The sequence below is a fragment of the Saccostrea echinata genome, unplaced genomic scaffold, assembly GCF_033153115.1.
Source record: "Saccostrea echinata isolate AGI-Se365-2 ecotype Australia unplaced genomic scaffold, CSIRO_AGI_Sech_v1 ptg000016l, whole genome shotgun sequence".
Taxonomy (NCBI): domain Eukaryota; kingdom Metazoa; phylum Mollusca; class Bivalvia; order Ostreida; family Ostreidae; genus Saccostrea; species Saccostrea echinata.
Window position 1 is genome coordinate 6,611,385 of NW_026889765.1, and position 18,935 is coordinate 6,630,319.

General features: G+C 31.0%; 1 protein-coding gene across 1 annotated transcript; it reads left to right on the forward strand.

Annotated features, from left to right (window-relative positions):
* Positions 1-492: 492 nt before the first annotated feature.
* On the forward strand, positions 493-14,402 carry LOC133188865 (uncharacterized). Its single transcript, XM_061324345.1, has 8 exons — positions 493-618; positions 1,382-1,636; positions 2,742-2,861; positions 3,484-3,732; positions 5,590-5,685; positions 8,279-8,457; positions 13,389-13,512; positions 14,108-14,402. Exons 1-8 carry the CDS (start codon positions 537-539, stop codon positions 14,194-14,196), a joined length of 1,194 nt encoding a protein of 397 aa, XP_061180329.1. The 5' UTR covers positions 493-536; the 3' UTR covers positions 14,197-14,402.
* The last annotated feature ends 4,533 nt before the right edge of the window (positions 14,403-18,935 follow it).

The window sequence follows — 18,935 nt, forward strand, 5'->3', positions numbered from 1 at the left end:
ATATGCTCACTCCTCCATGGTACCTCTGAATTTTGAGATCCATGTTTGCTCTGCTCCAAATTTGTATTGTTTCATTGGACTTTCGAGATTGAATACTGTTCTTTATCTTCATATTTCATGAAAATGATTCATACTAGTTGTGTAAAAGTTTCACCAAGTCTAACGCTTATCAAAATAAATATTTAACTTTATTTCATTTTACAAACAAAACTTGTTAGCAAGATTTTTTTGTCTTCTTAAATACTTACCCTTTGAAAAAATTGTTATTTATTGTTCTGCTGTTTATAAATGCAAATATGCAAGGTCTACAAGGGGCCTGTAAATTGAGTATTTGTTTGTATAATAACCACTAGAGGAAAACACACTTGTCAATCCTTTTTAATTGTACTAAAGATAAATTTCTTATAAAGGTTAAATTGTGTCATTCTTAACATCCTTTTCAAATTGTGCAAGTGTCATGAACGTGGATATTTGAACCTACTGCTTAAATTGAAAAATTGTGAAACCTTAATTCAATAAGTTAGACGATCATTATAATGTTTAAATCAACATATTCTGTCATAGTTACTACAGTTTTACTTACATGCTCGTTTTTGAGTAAGGATATATCTGTATTCTGTAAGTATTTGCTTACATATCAGAAATGTAATAATTATTTGAAACATAGGTAAAACAGATAATTTGGTAAAAGCTCTTCCTACGTTTCATTTGAAAAAAAAATCAGCATTGCTTTATCTTAAATTATCAACAGATTACTCTCAGAAAAGAGTTAGATTTTAAGCGTGGAATTAACGGTTGCAGAACGCTTTTGTTCTTATTTGCGTATAGGACATGCTTCTGTCAAAGTGAGTTGTTACTGTATACCGTTATAGGGCAATCAATTTCTTTACTTTTAGCACCAACGTCCTGATACCATTTTCAGAAAATGCATGTTATGTGAAATTATGAATCAAAATCATCAATAATAATGAAATTCAGAAATAAAAAAAAAATAATACTGAAAAAATGATTTATGGATATTTCGTCATACTTTTGTTTAAGGGTTTATTAAATACGCATATTTTCTCTAAAAACAGTCATATATTAACAAAAAGTTATACATGTAGCTATAAGTAGAAATATTGTTTAAACCAATGCAACATTGACAGAGACATCAGAGAAAATTGCGACTATCTTATACTTGAGAATACATGTGTTTCTCGACACGGACAAATTTTTTACATGTAAATCAATATTTATTTTTGATGTAAATACACGCAAAATATGATCATTAGTTTAATATGGATTTCAAAAGGACACATCGCAAATAACAGGTTTGGCGAATGATAGTTGATTTACAGTTTTATAAAGTGTTATATAGTGACAGTTTTGTCCACCACAGCACAAGACCAGGAATATGAAATGTCTGTGTCAGCACCAGTTTATATGGTTAACTCTGGGGAGGATTATTATGCGGTTTGTCAGTTAGCAGGGTTTGATACGCTCTACATTGTGTCCGAACTAAGAGTCAAGTGGTTCCACAACACAAAACAAGCGACAACCTTATGCCTACTGGAAGATATCCTTTCATACAAGTATGAATGCAGTGTGGATGCCTCTCAAAATAAAAACTTCAGCTTTATACTCACTGTAACGGGTAAGCTTAATCTATGTTTGAAATATCCTTATATATGTCAAATAATTTGCATTTGTGGGTTCAATACTTTTTTTCGTTTTGAAGTTTTCTCAGTTTTACTAACTTAGAGTGGTACTAAATTCTTTTTTTAAACATGAAAACTGTGAACAATATGCTACGATTTGGATTGATAAAAAATCTAGTTTCCAAAATAGAAGAAAACTCTGACTTAAAAAAATTATGTCAAACACTTGAATTCTCCATTGTGCAATACCAATTTTTTTAGCTTCTCAGGAGAAGTATCATTATTAACTGTGTTTATATATATATATATATATATATATATATATATATATATATATATATATATATATATATATATATAAATTAAAGAAGGCATTGCGATTTTCCCTACATTAATGAAATTTATTGTCCAGTGTATCTGTGTTTGTCTTTCAGAATAACTATAAAAGTACTTACATGTATGCGCGATTGCATACAAAACATTTCATATAACTGATCAATCATACTTAAGGCTCACTGCGGGTGAACAGGTCGACAGGGAATCCTTATTCCTTCACGGCACCTGATCCCGCCTCTGGAATTTCTGAGAGACCGCATCCGCGTTTTATACCCTGGTTACAGATTTGTATTTTTGTAGATTTTTTAGATCAATCACCTCGTTATAACTGCCTTTTTCATATTAAAATCTCATGAACACAATAAATAATGGTCAAGAAAAATTACTAGGAATACTACGGTCTGCTTTATTAAACATATTCTTAAGAAATTCACCAAATACTTTTAATCAAATATGCAAAAAAAAAAAAAAAAAAAAAAAAAAAAAAAAAGAGATACCATGTTTTTTTTTCTTTAATGGACAGGTGAACATTGCATACACGTTCCACTGAGAAATATTTGTTCAATAGATATTAAACATTTTTGTGTATTTATAGTGCTTAATGTTGAGTTCGAAGAGAATTAAATGCTATCAACACTATAAATACAAACACGATCATCATCCTTGTATAAAATTCAAAGAATATTGATTTATTAACGATTTAAAAAAACCCAGAAATAATTAGACTTTGTTTCAGATGATATCGCATTGTTTTCTTAATTTCAGATGTTGAAAAGTCGGATGAAGGAAACTTAACTTGTGAGTTGTCAAAACAAATAAAAGTGAATGGGACACGGGTGAGGGATGAGATAATGGACGTCAAATCTGTTTCCTTTAAAGTGAGAGGTATCGATCTCCATTGAACTGTTCCCATGTTGTAAATTATTAACAACTTCAAGTAAAAAAAGTTTGATGCCTGATCTATAAGGTGTTCATATTTTGATTGCTATCGTGAGGAAAAGACTATCCTTTCTTTATTCAGTATCATCGGATACTCTGGAGTAAATCCTGTAATGAAACATGCTTATTTAAACGGTTTATCGTATTTTAGCATGTTACCTCATGTCCGCTAAATTAAATATACATTTGTACAAGTATATGTTTACATCAATTACATAAAGAAGCCTGGGTCTTAAATGTGCATATTCATGATGACGGTTATCAGTTGATTAAGGAATACTGTGCTAAATTCTAAGTGTGCTAAGTTTTTGCACGTTAACGTTTTTAATCCAAATATTAGGGGTGAAGTAATTGAGTACACTGTGTGTATTATCCGATCCAAGACGCATCAAACGTTGATACAAAAAGCCTACTGGAGCCGTTGACATCATTCAGATTCATTATATAGATAATCATTGCATGTTATTAGTTAAAAAATATATACAGAGACGTAATTCCTGATTATATCTATTTTGATTAAAATAAATGTAATGCATTTATTTTTTTTTTCGTTTAATTTATTTAACAGATTTCATCAAAGATATGATTTTCAAGTTTGACCAAAACAAGCAAGAGAATTTAACACTTTCTAGTAGTTCAGCCCCAAGACTCATTGTGGTTAATCCGGGAAATTATACACCATCCTGCAAAGTGATAGGAAGTACACCCGTGGCGGAAGTGAAGATCATTATGGGAGATACTCAGTTACAAGGGTCTCTTTTATATATGGAAAATGAACAGGGGATAGAGTTTGTTGCAAATGAAATCGAGTTTGAAGGTTCCATATTTAATTCTACAGACAAAGTACTATATATATATATATATATATATAGAGAGAGAGAGAGAGAGAGAGAGAGAGAGAGAGTGGTCGTTACCGATACATTTTGAATTCTTCATCTGAAAGTCCTGTGACTTTCACTTCTAGTGTCTATCTATTAGCAAAGGGATATTCACTACCTATGTTAATTTAGGTTTGACGCGGCCCCGGGAAAGGGAATCGATCCCGAAACATCCCGATCATGAAGCGAACGCCCTACCACTAAGCTTTAGCCAATGGTACAATAAATTATATGATATATGAAATTGCTGTCCTAAAGAATATAATTGCACGTGCGTAATTTACTTGATTAATGCATGACAAATTTCGAAACTATTATAATCGAAATTCAATTCACTGCAAATGTCAGTTGCATGTAAGACTGGTGCGCAATTTTTTTGAAGCACATTTTAATTTACGTAATGTTTTATGATCCTCTGTTCTATATTTTATCCTCCCCCCCCCCCCCCCACCAAAAATAAATACATACATAAATAAATAAATAAATAAAAAATAAAAAGATAATAAAAAAAATAAAAATTTCAAACATTGATTTTCGTCAACAACAAATTAATAGGATTAGATTAAAAGGGAATGAAGTTTGAACCTTGAAGCGAGGCTTACTTTTTCAAAAATTACTCTTATGTCTAACCATATAATATGAAGAAAATTTGACTCAGTGAATATGAAGAACAATAATTTATTATCAAAACATAAAAATAAAAATATGAGGTATATATATATATATATATAAAAATAATATTTAGTGTCACACATAATAAATTCCTATCAAAAACATAATACAACCATCCTTTTTAAGTGAGAATATCAAATTATTAAAAGTTGGGTCCATAAGTAACAGTTATCATTCTTAATTTTTTTTTTCGTATTTAAAAAATAAACGATAATCATAAAAATGCTACTATTGATTTATGGTAAATTATGCAAGTTATAAAATTTCATATGAAACGATACATATAAAAGTATTTAATTTTGACAGATTAAATAACTGTATGCAAATGGTTAAGGTCATTTAGTATAAATATTTACATTTATAACTGTTTTCTCTGTGATAATTCTTGGAAATTTGATTTCTCGATATTAACAATCGAATGTAAATTTCGCCTAATAAAAGGTCGATTGTCAATCTCTCAAGAGTGTCTGTGTCTGACGTCAGTGGGCGTGGACTGTGTAAATTAACATGGAATGTTCATATATTTTAAATCTATTAGATAGCATCTTTTATTTATATTCACACTTTTTTCACATATAAATTCATATATAAGGAATCACTGTCTAGTTTGTTGGGTATATGCTAGTGTCATCAACGATAGTTGGAAACATGGGATAATTTATGCATAACGGGCTTCGTCCGTTATGCAGATTATTTCCACGTTTCTGAAATATATATTGGAAGTTATCTGTCTGACCAGTGGATCAATAGGCCTTAAAGAGAATATAAAAAACATAATTTTTTGCTAAAATGTTTTTGGACTTAGAGAAAATTATTCTGTTCATAAAGATGTGTAAGTTGAATTTGTCTAGTTCATTTACGATATAGTGTACAAGACATGCCTCTTTTGTGGTTGGATATGATTTTTTTTATCCACCCACAAGTCATGAGAGATCTTTTATGTGTTCTAGTATAGGAGTTTTAGCCAAACCCTGTGTATTTCTATTCCGTTCCTTGAGCTCAGAGATATAAAATACAGAATTCGTTTGAAAAAAAATTAAATCCTACCATACCACAAGCAATGTGAGACCCTATATTTATGTATGGGACATGATCATTATTCAATCTCATGTTGATTTTGACAGCAGGCACCGATACCACACTGGCTTGCAGCTCAATAGTTCCTGGTCTTCCAAAATCAGAACGAGAGAGAACATTTAATGTTCTTGTAGTCGAAAAATGTGAGTATTATTTTATTTCATGTCTGTTTACATGAATATAAGAATCAACAAGGATTATCACTACTCAGGTTAATAGGAAAGAAATATATATGTACAGACAAAGGCGTATAAAATTGATAAAACTACGAGCATACAGTATTCTAAAAATGTAAGTATATGTAAAGAATAATGAACCAAGGTTCATTTTATGTATAAAATGACCTAGTCCTCATACAAATTAATAGGAAATAATACAACCTATAAATACCCTATGATCTATATCAAACATCAATATAAAGTCCTCCTAAAGACGTTCTAAAGACTTGTTAAAAGACTTTCATTTCCAGTCCTTTGACAAAGTTTCCTTTGAGAGTTCAGGTATTGGGAAACAAGCTTTGTGAAATTGCAATGTACTTGAATTTTGCAGAAAACAGGTGTATGAGTACGTTCGGCGAGGAATTAATTAAGAGCACACGCCTCGATCCCAAAAAATGAAACCTATCATATAATCTTTAGAAACAGTTCTATCATCATATAATAGCATATTTTGGATCAGAGGTTGTGCTCTATATGAAATATTAAAAAATATTTTACAGGTTTGGCCATTTTGTAAGATTTTTTTCAGGATATGGGAATAATGTCGCATTTTATGACGCCAAAATGAATTAACTAGCGCGGAAATAACGTCAATTTAAATAGATATGCAGTCGCCAAGGTCCCATGTGTTATATTATAGTGAATGTCAACTAAACAGTGATCAGTTTCAATTTTTCGGAAATACAGAGGGCCAAAAAAAAAAAAGTCTTAAAGGGACTTTGCCAGAATTATTAAATAGTAATTAGTATCGTCTGTTAGGGAACACCGATTTCATTTTAAGGCCACCTGAGTCACTCAGGTGACTTATTGCTATCTGTTTTCGTCTGTCGAGGTGAGTCGTCCGTCCATCGTCGTGCGTTAACATTGGAACATTTTCAGCATCTTCTTTGTAACCGATGAACCAAATTCAACAAATTTTAGCATAGAACATCTATGAGTAAGGGAAAACAAAAATTGTAAATTTAATGGTCCCTGATCCCCAGGGGTCCTAGGGGCGGGACTAAAACCATTACAATTAGTGCTATATTTGAAAATATTCTTCTTTACTCCTGGACATCAAGAAGTCATAATGTTGGTAGATCTATTATTGTAATAAGATTTGAGCCCTCTATTAAAATTTAGAAATTCATGGCTCCAGGGTCAGGAATTCTGGAGTTAGGATGGGTCTTCTATGATCATATGGTGAAAATGCAAAAAAAAAAATCTTTAAAATCTTCTTTTCTCCCCCTGTATATAAAGCATATAAATGGTTATGATGATAAAGGGTGCCTCTTCCAAAACTGTGAAAATTGTGGCTCCAGGGTCAGGGGTTCTGTGGGAGGGGGGAGGGGCTCTATTGATTATAAAGTAAAAGTGATTATTTCTTTAAAAATCTTCTTCTCTGCTCCTTAGAATTAAGAAAACAAACAAAGTATGTAGTTATGATGAGCAAGGGTGCATCTTCCAAAATTGTGAATTTCATGGCCCCTGGGTCAGAGGTACTGGTGTTAAGACAGGGCTCTATTGATTATACAGTGCAAATGCATTAATTCTTTAAAAATCTTTTTCTCTCCCCCTGTATATAGAGCGATAAACAGGCGCATAGTGATGACGATCAAGATAGCCTCTTCCAAAATCGTGAAATTTGTGGCCCTAGGGTCAGGGGTTATGAAGGTGAAATGTACATGTGTACAGTTAAATTTCATGTTTTTGAAAGTCTTCTTCTCTGCCCTTTATATATTTAGAGAAACTAATTGGATGATTATGATGAGCAGGGATGCCTTTTCAAAACGTTCGAAATTCATAACCCCCTGAATCAGGGGCTTTGTGTGAGGATGGGGCCCTTTTGAATATATATATGTTCTGCCTGTAGTGGGACCATGATTGGCAAATAAATGATGGGTTTACAAATAGTGTTTAATAGCCCGCATGGGGATTGTGAGTAATGGGGGCAAGTAAAGACAAGAAAAACAGATCAACTTTAAAATTTGTTACTGACCATTAAATTAATCAATTTGCTGATCCCTGATCGTGCTATTTCTCTTGCTTTTTGGCATAATAGCTTCATTTATCAGCTTATTTCATTTTATACCCAATTTATGGATCCTTTATAGCGTTACATTATATTCAGGTGACCGTTAAGGCCCTTGTTTGTTGTAACTTAATCCTAAAAATTTTCTCAATGCATAATTGCGTGTTGCTTATATCACCATGTTAATAAGTGATGTAAAACCATTGTCATTGTACCACATGGTACATAATTGATCAGTAATATTAAGTACGACATGGTATTTACATACCCGGTAATTATATACAATAAAAAAAAGTACAAGAAAAATCTAATTCGTTATGCTTGATATAACAACACTTCCATTGATTAAGCAATGTCTAATGCCATGTACATACTAGCAAATGTGTAAATTGGGAACAAAAAACAAGGAGCAAATAATAATACAATGTAAAAATGTTTAATTCGTAAAAAGTGTTTATAAACTTTACGTGCCTTTTCTACTCACTGTATCATAATTTTATGTTGTAGTGGATCCGAAATTCATATGCACAAATGAATCAGCAGTTTTGAAGAACAAAAGACATAAAGTCACGTGTAAAGTTTATAACGTAAAGAGAATTACGTGTACAAAGATAGCATGGCAGAGAGGATATGATGGAGAAAGTCGTGGATCAGGAAACTATGAGGATATTAATATAGAATGCAAGGTTAGGGATTATAATACGTCTCCAAGAAAAAATTACCCATACGAATACTATTCACTTCGAATTCCTCAAAAATTACCTATTTTATAAGATGAGAAAATCAATTTGATAACTTTGATACAATTAAAGGGTGCATCAATGTGTTAAGTTTAATTAAAAAGGAAACCAACTCAAACTTTTTCCATTGCTAGCAATAGCTTATTGCATTTTCAACAGTGAAATACTGTGAATACTGTTATTAAATAAATTGGTATCCTGTCACAGTGTGAAAGGATACCGAAGTGATAATCTGTCACAGTGTGAAAGGATATCAAAACAAGTTAAACATCATTTCTGGCCTGTCATAAGATAGAGATTGTAACTGAACGAGTTTAGAAAAGACAGAGGAAAAGGGAAATCAAAGAAAACGTAATAAACAGAAAATTCAATGTTAGGTAGCTATTGATATGGAATTTATTTCACTCGTGAGGCAGGTTTTTTATATATATATATATTTTCACTCGTGCTTCGCACTCGTAAAAATATAAAAAAATCCTGTCCAACTCGTAACATAAATTCCATACCAGACTGATCCGAAAGGTGTAATCTATTCAATGCCTTAAGTTTCATGTATAATATATTACAAAATAAACAAGGTTATTTGGTGAACATGGGGTTATGAATTGTAGTAATTGCTCTCCTACTATTACGATTCATAACGCTTTGTTCGCTGGATAGGGTTTTAAATACAGTGTTGAAAACTTCGCTTCCTTTTTATTCTCATTATTCTCATAAAGGCTCATTATTTGAATTGTATTTTAGAGAAACTAGGATTTAATTCTACAGGTGGAAATCCAACTTACACCCATAAGTGGTCCATTTCTAAGGAGGAAATTCTTCGAAATCATATGTCCGTTTTAGATATTTTTAATATTCCCAACAATCAAAATGAACTTGAATTACCATACCTTTACTGGATTTATAAACTTCATAAAGAAAAAACTTACGATCAAAGATACACAGCGGGTTCAGTGAATGTTCTACCAGTCTCTTTCTTTTCTCCTCACTAATGAAGGATAAACTTCACGAGTACTGTACAGCAGTATATTCGAGTAGTGGTGTAAATCAGATGTGGATACTACACCAAAGGTCTTTTGGAAAATTTGAAATCACAAATTTTACTAAAATCAATACCATCAAAACGTTCGATTTTTTCAACACTTTATTATACAACCATTCCCCATGATAAACTGAAGTCCAGACTTTTTGACATAATAGACAGCTGCTTTTTCAATAAAATTGGAACTCGTAAATATACATACCTTGCCATCGGTCATTTACCAAATTATTTTGTTAAAAAGCTCTCTGATTGTACACACAAGTACTCTGAAGTTGATATTAAAAAGATTCCTGAGTTTCAGATTGACAATATCTATGGAGTTCTTGGAGATCAGGTCTTCCGATAATCTGTTGGAATTCTCATGGGTACCAATTGCGCCCCCTTATTAGTAGACCTATTTTTGTATTCATATGAAGCAGAATTTTTTTTAAAAAACTTCTACAGAAGAAAAAAAAAACACTTGCTGTGGCCTTCAACTCGACATTTCGATATATCGACGACGTATTATCAAATAACAATAGTTACTTTCATTCATATGTCGACTTGATATTTCCCAGTGAGCTTGAAATAAAAGATACTATAGATTCTGACACATCTGTTTCATATTTAGATATTTTTCTAGAAAAAGACGTTAATGGTAACGTAACAAAAAAGCTTCATGATAAACGTGATGGCTTCAACTTTTCAATCGCCAACATACCTTTCTTATATAGCAATATACCCTTACATGTATCACCTGCATATGGGGTTTATGTCTCTCAGTTGATTCGATACTAAAGAGCATGCTCTACGTATGTACAATTCTTAAAACGAGGCAGGGTATTGACAAACAAGTTGATGAACAAGGATATCAACAGTCTCGTTTCAGTCATGTTTTCGCAAGTTTTATGGTCGATACAATGACATTGTCAGCAAATACAACCTATCACTGAGTCAAATGCTGACTGACGTTTTTCATACTAACTGTTAGGCCATTATTTGACACTGAACTGTCTACGGATTTTTCGTTTTTTTCGATCATGACAAGGAGCACAAGGCGGGTGTGATCGGTCGGCAGGGGATGCTCACTCCTCCATGGCACCTGATCCCACCTCTAAATTTTGAGATCCGTGTTTGCTCTGCTCCAAATTTGTATCGTTTCATTGGACTTTGGAGATTGAATACTGTTCCTTACCTTCATATTTCATCTCATCCACTTTTTTTAAGGATTATGAAGAATATTGAGATCGTTGCTTGGGAAGAAGTAAGTAAGTAGTAAGTCGTAAGTAAAATATTAAGTTCCATCTGCTATGAATGCGTTCGTGAAAAGCACTTAAGAATTTTCGTAAGAGATTCAAAAACTTGTGAAAAAACTTGCGTTGATATTATAAAAACCTGTTAATTTTCAAGCACATGATTGTGTTATATAAAACTCAAGATATTAAAAATCAAAGTTTTGACTTAATTCTGCTCCCGGTTTATCTTTCTGAGGCCTGAATGTGATTTTTTTGCTGCTTGTCATAATTAAAAAAAAGTGATAAAATAATTCTGACTACCTGATCAATACAATTTTTATTCCATAAATAAAAAAATAGACAATATTCTCGTTAGTTCTAACACCCATTTTGGGCTATCTATTTACATCCTTTATTACAGTCTTTAACAACTTCTTGTTTCATTTTCCGCTCATCATATTTCATATGTATGACGTTATCATTCGAAGTATTTTACCCTCTGTGACAGAGAAAAGACTTTTATGTTTTATGTTACTTTCTAATTGATTTTCGTTTCATTTTATGGAGTAAAAAAAATTTGCAATACAAAATTTTCAAGAATTTTCAAGAAAAGAATGTAAAATATCACAAACCGTGACGTCATTTTGGCTAAGTCAGAACTTAATGTACCTTCTTGAGGAGTAAGCTTTCCTTTAATGTGAAAAATAAATCATTTAAATTATTAATTTAGGCACAGATTTTTATTTTGAGAATTTTTTATTCTACAATTTTGAACGTTGCTAACAATTAATTTTAAGAAGATTGAAAATAATGTTAAGGTTTTGTCAAAGGTCATCATGTCCAAAAATTTATTTTTAGCTCCAAAACTATGTGGTTTATAAAGTTAAAACTTTTACAGTTCATAAATATATCATTGATTAACAGATAGAAAGTATCACTTGATAACAAATACTTAAAACAAATATTTGTCGAGAAAATTCTTTTTAAAAAATGCATATATTTTTTAAAAATGCATCTTCTTAATTCTGTACTTTTAGTGAAAACGATCACTGCAGAAATATTATATGTTTGTCAATGAAGGGCAAGTTGGACTTCGATGGCCTCTGGAAAGTTGTTTTCCCTGTTTATTTTGTCCAAATGTTAAGATTTGTCTTTATATTTGTCATGCTTTCAATAACAGCCTTTCAAAGACCATTCACGTCCAACTTGCACTTCATTGATAAACATATATTATTTCTGCAATGACGGTTTTCACTAAAAGTAAAGAATTAAGCAGGTGCATTTTTTTTAAATATGCAAATTTTTTGCATTTTTTTTTCTCAAAAAATATTTTTTAAATATTTGGTTTTAAGTGATACTTTCTATCTGTTAATCAATGATATATCAATAAACTGTAAAAGTTTTAACTTTATACCTCACATAGTTTTGGAGCTATTGTAAAAATTTTTGGACATCTTGACCTTTGACAAAACCTTAAGCAAAATGTTGTACATGTGTATTTAATGTTTTTTGGAGATTTTTTTATCATGAACTAAAATTTATTATTTTTAACTATGTTTCCTACATATATTACTGAACAGAATATCTTTTACAATTTATATGTAGCCATAGCAAAGAACAAGGTACGGTTTCAATACAAATCTTGCCCTGTGTTTTTCTTAAGAATAAAAGTGATGTAAAAAATTAAAACTCATGCTTTTTGAATTAATTAAATTCCATGCAGAAAGATCATACAAATCTTTTTTCTCACATGACCTTCCAAATGCTAATTGTGACGTCATAAACTTGTGCATTTTCCCGTATTTTCTTAAAAAGTTGCAGAAGACATCAATTTTCAATGGAATTTTCTTTCAGATAATATTTTCCACAGGCATCGCCCACAAAGATTTTGAGATATGTGATTTTTGAAAGAATTTTACGCAACATATCTAAAAATTAACGTGGGCGACGGCTGTGGACACTATTTTCTTAAGGAAAATAACCCTTGAAATGGGTCATTTTGAGGCTTTTTCTGATTAAAAATAGAGAAATACATCAAATTAATGACGTCATATATCCAGAATGGTACTCAATCATGCTATATTCCTTCCTGATTTATTACAGTCGTATACTCAACTAATATTTAAGCCAGTTTCAAAACTTTTTGAAAACATTAAATTTTTAGGGCACAATAAAGCTAAAACCATACCTTCTTCTTTCTTCAAGCGAGATTGTATATTGTTTTCCGTCCCTTTCGAGAATGTTTCACTCATAAAGAGACGTCACCATATACCGGTGAGGGCTTCAAATTTTGACTTTGAATCAGCACTAAGGGCCATTGAGCACTGAGGCTTCCCTATCATGTCAACGCCTACCGTGACACGGGGTCTCGGTTTTTAAGGTCACATTCGAAGGACCCGCAACTTTCACTTCAAAGTGCCGAGCGCCTGGCGAAGGAACAGTTGCTACCTATTTTTTTTTTATCGACTTAGGCCAGTCGCAGCCGTGATTTGATCACGGAGCGAGCGCTCTATCGACTGAGCTACCGTGACGGCAATTTGTAAAAAAGAAAAACATTTCAGACATATTTTATCAGCATAATATTAGTGTCATAATCCTTATTTTATTTGATCTTTTAATAGAAGATTAATAACTCTATGATTGAGACAACCATGGAGATTCTGAAAGTGACCTCTGACGACTTTAGGATTCCTTATTACGTAGTATACAGTTATGCGAAGAGGTTCCAAATCACTATTCCGCAGGGTGAGTCCTTAATGGTGATCAAAAATATTTTTAAAACTTTTTTGTGTGTCCTCACAATGTCTTTTAAATATCATCATTTGTTTATGATTTTTTTTTTGCTTTCATTTCATATGATATCTTATCACTAAGTAAACAAGTACTCTCCGAAACATAAATTTCGACTGAAGCTAAACTTCATAAAACCATCAATTTATTTGTAGAAAAATGTCCTTTATTTAGTTTGTCTTGAATATCAAGTAGACATTCATGATAATTGACGTTTTCAAACAGGTTGTAATTGACCACGTTGCGCGAGTAACACCGATTAATTCGCCAACAAAAAATATTTGTAAGCTTAGCGATCTTTTTTTTTTTTTTTTACTTGTGAACAATTCTTCATTCATTTAATGGTTAATTTTTCCTCGGTCCTGAAAATGAGATGGTGTTAAAATGACGAATGTTATACATATATTATCTGTTTTATTTAAACATATATATATATATATATATATATATATATATATATATATATATATATATATATATATATATATATATATATATATATATATATATATATATATATATTATGTTTTCTTTTTTTCCTTTATTTTAGAACACGTCAACGCTGCAGTAAATATTTGGGATTCTTCGATGTTCTTCATTGCATTATTACATACAACCCTCTCTATAATTTTGCTTTAAATGTACGTTTATCAATATAGGAACTCAAATATTACTTTGATAGACTTTCAACTATCAACGCACGATATAATCTACTTACTTGACGAGAAAGAAGGAAAAAAGATATCTTGCTATTTTTCTCTTTGTACATACTCGTACTTCCTTCTCAAAAGAGATCATTATATATTGATCTTGCATATTATATTTGTTTTGTTGTTTTTTTTATGTACCGCTATCTACATTTAAAAAGATTTTAACTTTGTTTTCTCTTGCAATGTTTTGTATTTATATTTTAACCCAAAGCAACAAATAAAATACCTTTTTTGTCGAATTGTTTTAACAATAATGAGTATAGTGTATGGGAATGAAATGGAGACGTTAGACTTTGTGGGTCAACAATTCAAAATACTTGATAAGTTGATCTCTCTATTACGATCAAAGCCAAATATACATGTATTTAATCATGTATGTTTTAAGTTCACTTTGACATTTACTTTGAAGGTTGCCGGAGATTTCATCTATTTACCGTCAGATATTAAAATTGATATCAAATCCTACTTGTTCTACACAGAAGCCTTATGAGGCCAGCTAAAATTGACAAAAAAATACTGTTTTCAAACAAAAGACACAGTATTTTTCCCCATATGAATCGGCCTTTACGAGCTTCTATATACAGTGAAACATGTCTAATCCGGATGTTGTAAAATCCGAAATCTTGTCTAATATGGTAAAAAATTTCAGTCTGTTGCAGTAAATTTCATTACTTTAAATATTGTCTAATCCGGAATGTTGTCTAATCCTACCAAATTCTTTGGAACCAGTGGTATCCGGATAAGACAAGTTTTTTCTGTATCTTTTTTGTCTTTTGCATCTAAAAATATAAACTTGACCTGATAAGGTTTTATCAAAGAAATTCACTTTTCTATTATTTGAAACTGTTACAATAAACATTCCGGTTCAAAAACTTGCTTTCATAATAAAATACCATTGGCACGTTTAATTTTTTAAAATAAAAAATTAAAGCAATTTTTTAGCTAGAATAAACGTTGTTCATTCATATTTCGAGCATAGTAATCTGATATTAGTTCCATTATTGTCTGGTAATAGCTCTCCTGAGCCAAAGATTCAAGGAAGCTTCTCTGATCGAAGTTTGTCAGTGGCCGTCTATCTGTCTTTCTTTAACTTTCTGACATTCTCAACTTTTTCACCTTAACCACTCTATCATTTTAGCCACATGTATTCCAGAGCCTCTTTAAAAAAAAAAAGAATACAAATTTGTCCAAAGGAAGGGCACTCCTTCTTAAAAGAGAGGATAATCAAGAAAAGGTCATCTTTAAAAAAAAAAAACTCCGTACAACAAAGAACAGATCAAACTTAGGTGAAAGGTTCAAGACAGTGTTGATTCAATTTGTTAGAATTATAGATGTCGCCGGGGATGGGTATCACAGTAATGGATCAAATTTTCCGTTTGAATATCTAGATAAAAGCCTTTGAAAGTCTTCTAAAAAAGAGCAGTAAAAGAAACTTCAATATTGCATTTTTTTAAAATAAATTGACCAGTGACAAACTGCAACCAAACAAGGTACAACAGTATTTAGCCCTCATTATGAAATGTTTGGTTGGCATCTTATTGATGCCTTTTTAAATTTGGATGACTCAGAGTCTTCAGTAAAGCCTACAAGTCATTATGCTGAAATGTTAAAGAAAAGATTACAATTTGCCTACAAAATTGCAAGATGAAACATTGATAAAAATAGTTCTCGACACAAAGAAAAACTATGACAATAAAGTTCATTCCTCGATAGGATAGGATGTAGGACACCGCCAATCATCTTGCTAAAAACGGCACGACTGTGCAAAATGTATCAGGTGTTCTTTGAACCAGGTTTATGTAAAATAAAATGTCGTTTGTCGACCCCCTTTTGACCTCATCGGTGAAAAAGAAAATTCAAAGTCCTATTGCACATCTACAGGTCACCAGCAATTATCTTTCAAAAGAAGCTTAAAACATGCGAGTTCTACAGCAATTTTAATCCAAAACACTTATACGTACATGTAAGTACATTTTATAGTTGACTTTAATATTGTATTGACAACTGGTAACTTTTTATTTTGATTAAATTGTTATGAAAGTAGGTGCAAACGTCTTGCAAATATAGAATTTATTTTCTTGCTATATTTTTTTTCAAATATCAAATACTATTAAACAGGAGACATGAGGAGGAAACTTTAAATAATTCAAGTCACAGCTGCTCAGTTTTTCGGTACAATCTCTTTTGATTTTATTGTTGACTGCAGGATATCCTTGATAATACACAATACTTATCAGAGCTGGACTTTCATATTTCATCACTATTTTTGGAAATTCAGAAAAAAAATAGGGAAGTTGAAGTTAGTAATGTAATTTTAATTCAATATGTAATATTTGTTACCAGTTTCAACTTCTTTGCGCAACTGTTTATGAGGGTAAATTATTTCAAATGTCAAATAAAACAGATTGTTTATCATGTAAATAGGCAAGAGATTGGTTTGGTACCTCAATATTGTAGACATAGCCACTCAGGTTTCATCACAGTCATGCTTGCTTCTATGTAAAGAGTAATGAAGGAAGCAAACAGTAGTTATCATTTTCTATTAAATTTTCTTATGTGAATTTTACTGCAGTTTATTTCAGGGTTATACATCATTTGATTCTGAGTAACTTTGCAGAAATTTAAACAAACTACGATATTGATCCGAATTACATTTCAAACACTTTTGCTATATCTGAATTTTTCGAGTTAAATTTACCTTCTCTGGACCCAGTTTGGTCAAGATTATTTAATTTCTGAACAAAATTTTCATTGATAAGTGTTTTGACCACATTGTATATTTTTACTATCGTATTCAATCAGGGATGGGCACGATTACTGAAAAATGTAATCGATTAATAATCGATTACTTAGAGGAATTTGTGTAATCGATTATTAATCGATTACACTCATTTTTGTCTGTAATCGATTGTAATCAATTACTTTGGAAGATGCAATTGATTGATAATCGATTACTTCCAAGTTTATCAAAGCAATATTTAAATGGTAAATGTTGATGTTATCCACTGAAAATTGAATGTGTTGCTGCAGTTTAAGTGCAGATTCTTTTAAGATTTTATTCTGGCTAACATTCTCATTAAATGCCCAAATGAGGGATTCGACATGATTCCTACAATGAAATATGCCAAGGAATTATTTATTCCTTTCAACCTTGGATCTAAACCTCCATATTTATTGACTTGTTGCAAAAATTATTTAATATTTTATTGTGAATTACTTCATTAGAAGTATTTGGGCTGCCCGTATGTTGACAGTACACATTAAACATTCCTGTACGTGTCTTTAAAAAAAAAAGTAAATTAGAACTCTTAGTAATAAACTCTTAGTAAAAAATTAAATGTGTCTTTAAGTAATTAAACTAATAGCACAATTTCATTCTGTATTGAAAAAGTGTTTTGAGAGCTATTAATTGTTTTAATAATGTTGTTTGTCTTCAATGAAATGAAAGTTAAACACTAGGTAGTTCACAGTTTACACCTCATTATCTGCAAGTCAGGGATGTCTCAGTCAATTAATTAGCCAAATAAGATAAGCAAACACAGTGACACACTCCCTCTCTTACAGACACTTATAACCTCTCACTGATATAAAAGTAATCTTACAAATTTGAATGGAAACATGAGAATCAGATTTTGCAAATTTTAAAGTTACTATTTAAAACACAAGTTTGAAGTTGTTTGAACATTTTCAGATATGAATAAGTATTTCCGCCTTCTTTTTTTCGAGTACAATGTAGTTTATTTACCAAATTATTTATATTAAATACAGCACTTAAGGAGGTTGGATCCTGTCATCAAAAGTAATGAGAATTTTTTATCAAGTATATTTTAAGAATCTACACACATAGCTTAATTAAAAATCAAAACAAAAAATGGGGGTCAATGCGCTTCTTTTGATGCTACAGAGCAATTAGTTTGACCTTTTTGCACTGTAAATACTTTTTACACATCATCAATTTTTAAAGTTTTCCTCCAATAATATTTATTCAAATAAATTATGGGAACAAACACAGTCTTATTTCATCTTAAATAGACACATTGAAATTCGTCACAACAAAAAAAATTTCAAATTACTTCGCATGTTCAATTATTTGACCTTTTTGCACTCAAAAATATCATTTTTCTGACATTAAAATTTTTAACAAGCAATAAAATCATTTGAAAGTAATGACATTTTACTGAATTTAAGAAGAATGGTTAAAAGTATCTTATATATTCAGATAAGGAAATTAAAAGTGGGGGTCTGTGATGTTAATTTTTAGATATTACTAAAATAGTGCTAATTTTAAGCTTAAGTTAGGGCTATTTTTTTTCTGGATAAACAAAACAAAAACAAAAAAAAAAAAAAAAAAAAAAACAAACAAACAAACAAAGAAAAAAAAAAAACAAATAAACAAACAAAACAAAACAAAAACAAATTTTTACTTACTTAGGAAATGATCTTTAAGAAATATGCCAGGACTTGGGAAAGCTAAACAAACACATATTTGAGAAATCAAATGCATAAAAACTGACAACAGCTACAAACTAGTGCAGAGAGAGAGAGAGAGAGAGAGAGAGAGAGAGAGAGAGAGAGAGATATTATAGCTATAGCTTAGAAATGATAACACTTACAATGATAAGCTATGTAATTAAAGGTGAGGCATACATGTTCACATAGAACACGATT